The 2,442-nt window shown below is 38.5% G+C and overlaps 2 protein-coding genes across 2 annotated transcripts; both read right to left on the reverse strand.

The window, feature by feature from the left end:
- Positions 1–41: 41 nt before the first annotated feature.
- On the reverse strand, positions 42–540 carry Tsp_13267 (conserved hypothetical protein). Its single transcript, XM_003367262.1, has 3 exons — positions 364–540; positions 217–294; positions 42–131 (listed from the first exon to the last, which is right to left on the reverse strand). The coding sequence occupies exons 1-3, from the start codon at positions 538–540 to the stop codon at positions 42–44; spliced, it is 345 nt and encodes a 114-aa protein (XP_003367310.1).
- Positions 541–605: 65 nt separating this feature from the next.
- Tsp_13268 (conserved hypothetical protein) lies at positions 606–2,400 on the reverse strand. Its single transcript, XM_003367263.1, has 4 exons — positions 2,374–2,400; positions 1,414–2,320; positions 768–1,256; positions 606–700 (listed from the first exon to the last, which is right to left on the reverse strand). The coding sequence occupies exons 1-4, from the start codon at positions 2,398–2,400 to the stop codon at positions 606–608; spliced, it is 1,518 nt and encodes a 505-aa protein (XP_003367311.1).
- Positions 2,401–2,442: the final 42 nt, after the last annotated feature.

A 2,442-nucleotide genomic window follows, 5' to 3' on the forward strand; every position in this document is an offset into this window, starting at 1 on the left:
CCATCCTCTTCTTCTTCTTCTCCTCCTCCTCCTCCTCTTCCTCAGCAATCTTCCTCTCCGCTACCGACTTCCTGAAAGCCGTGTCTCGAGTCACTTCTTCGTTGTAATTTGCCAGCGATTCCAACGAATTTCTATAAAAAGCACAAAGCACAGAGCTATACTTATACACATATATATACGAACCATTTTCAACCAACTTATTACGAAAAAAGAAACATGAAATCTCCAAATCCTATGCTGGTATTGTTTCAGTAAAGCATGCTCTTTCAACTGTGTTTCCCCTCGCAAATTGAGCTAAACTTACTGTATCTTTTTAATTTCACTTTTCCATTCTCGATTCAACTGATGGTAAAAATCAATCACATCGGTCATTTCACTGATTCTATTCTCATCAATGTCGTGTTTTATCTTTTTGTCTTTTTGGATTTCCTTCGAAAATTTCGACACAGCTGAATATTTGGACAATTTTGGAGAACATGCAGACGACACTGCGGCGGTCGATTCGCCGGCTAAACCCTTCAGCTTTTCTTCTATTGACATCATCAGCAAATCATACGGATCTGTTCAATCACACGGACAAGCGATTCATTATTCGAACAAAATGTTCACATTTTAATTTTCTCAAATAAAAGCATCTTACTGCGCCACAGTTGAATCGGCGCACCGTAGCTAGCTTCATCGGCGCCACAATCGTCGTAAGCTGGAAAATAAAACGGTGATCACGAGGAACCGAGGGAAAAAAGAAAATAATAACGGCATACTCAAACCCAACGCTTCTTCCATCGTCATGTCAAAAGAGGATTCGTCAGAGGTTAGCTTATTTTCACTGTTTATAATTTCCTTTCTCAACTCCATCAACAGAAAACCGAGCCGATTGCCGCCCAAATAGCACAACCGTTTGTCGTACGGTTTTCGCATCTCTCTGGCCAGTTTTACATTATCCACACGGCATATCTTCTTCCAGTTCAAAAAATCATCCACACACATGCCAACGGATAAATTCAACATACCAGTAGTCAGTCGGTTGCAGTAAACAAGCAAAGCTTTACCTGTTTGCTTCAAAAACTCCCTCAAATCCCCGTGCTGTTCAAATTTCAGTCGGCAAGCTGTTTTTAATAAATTGTAAAACTCGCTTTCATTCCATCGCATCAAAATATCTATTTCTGGTCGCCACCGACTAATGAAACTGTTGAACAATGCGAATAAATTTTTTGAACTTTCTCTGGCAAGAATAGCTCGTGCTTTACTCGGAAATCCTTCAACATAATGAAAATAAATTTACATTTAAAATAAAAAAAGAGTTCAAAAATAATTTTCTCTAAACCAAAAAAATTACAGTGATAATAATTCGTATTATACATTAATATTCACTTGAATAAAGAAACCATCAAAAAGTCATGAAACAAAGCTTACCAAAATATAGACAACTTTCCATAAAGACCATATGATATGCAGACGGGTAGATAATGGCGGTGTCCTTTTGAATAATCGGTGCGTAGTATTGAGGATGCAAAACGCTACGTCGAGTAAAAGGATATAAATTTCGATCCAGTGGACTAGTTGTGGCACTCAGCGCGAAGGAAAAATCCTCTGCTTCATTTTTTGTTGTTGCAACGTTATTTCCTTCATTTTCCACAGAGCTGTGCAACTTGTCACTGCCAGAATGTGCACCAGCTTTTTTTCCACAAACGTACTGTCGATAACGCATCAGTGTCAAGCCGCTGAAATTGCGTCCCACGCAGCTCAACTGCTTTTCACATACAGATGTCGGTTTGACCATTTTTTTGAATACTTCATGAACGGAAACTGAAGAAACTGCCAAAAATTCGGAAAATCCATCTTCCGTCATACCGCACGAAAAAAAACAGTCTCTCTTTCCACAAATAGTTTCCACCAGCAAAGAATCTCCTGTCGACATCAACAGCCGAACGGCAGATGGATATTGTTGAAATTTCAAAAATAACCCCTGCTCAAGCCAATTGACGAACAACTTGCAATCATTCAACAATGATTCTTGCTTTGAAAGAGCTTTCTTCGCTACAACGGGCAAATAAGTTGGATTGGATGTGGTAAGCAGTAATTCAATTTGTTTGTCATTGCATTTCATTTCAACGAACCACTTGAAGTATACATAATGGGCAACCGAATGATAACGTTTCTTTTTACAGACAATTGGAGTTGGATGAAAAATGCTCAACGGTAAATAGGCACCACTCAGTGAAGTGAACTGCTCGGTTACACCGAAGTGTTCAAACTCGTAAACTGTATTAAACCAATAAGAATTTAAAAATTCCGGCATATTATCTTCAGTTGAGGGAAACTAAAAAAAAATAATCACTAACACGAAACATTATAAAACAAATTAACGTTTACCTCCGTTAGATCGCCAATCGAGCTCATATTTCTTCATCGAATATCCTCGATATTCCTACCGATCTGATT

Source organism: Trichinella spiralis (genome assembly GCF_000181795.1).
Source record: "Trichinella spiralis strain ISS 195 chromosome Unknown Scfld4562, whole genome shotgun sequence".
Lineage (NCBI taxonomy): Eukaryota > Metazoa > Nematoda > Enoplea > Trichinellida > Trichinellidae > Trichinella > Trichinella spiralis.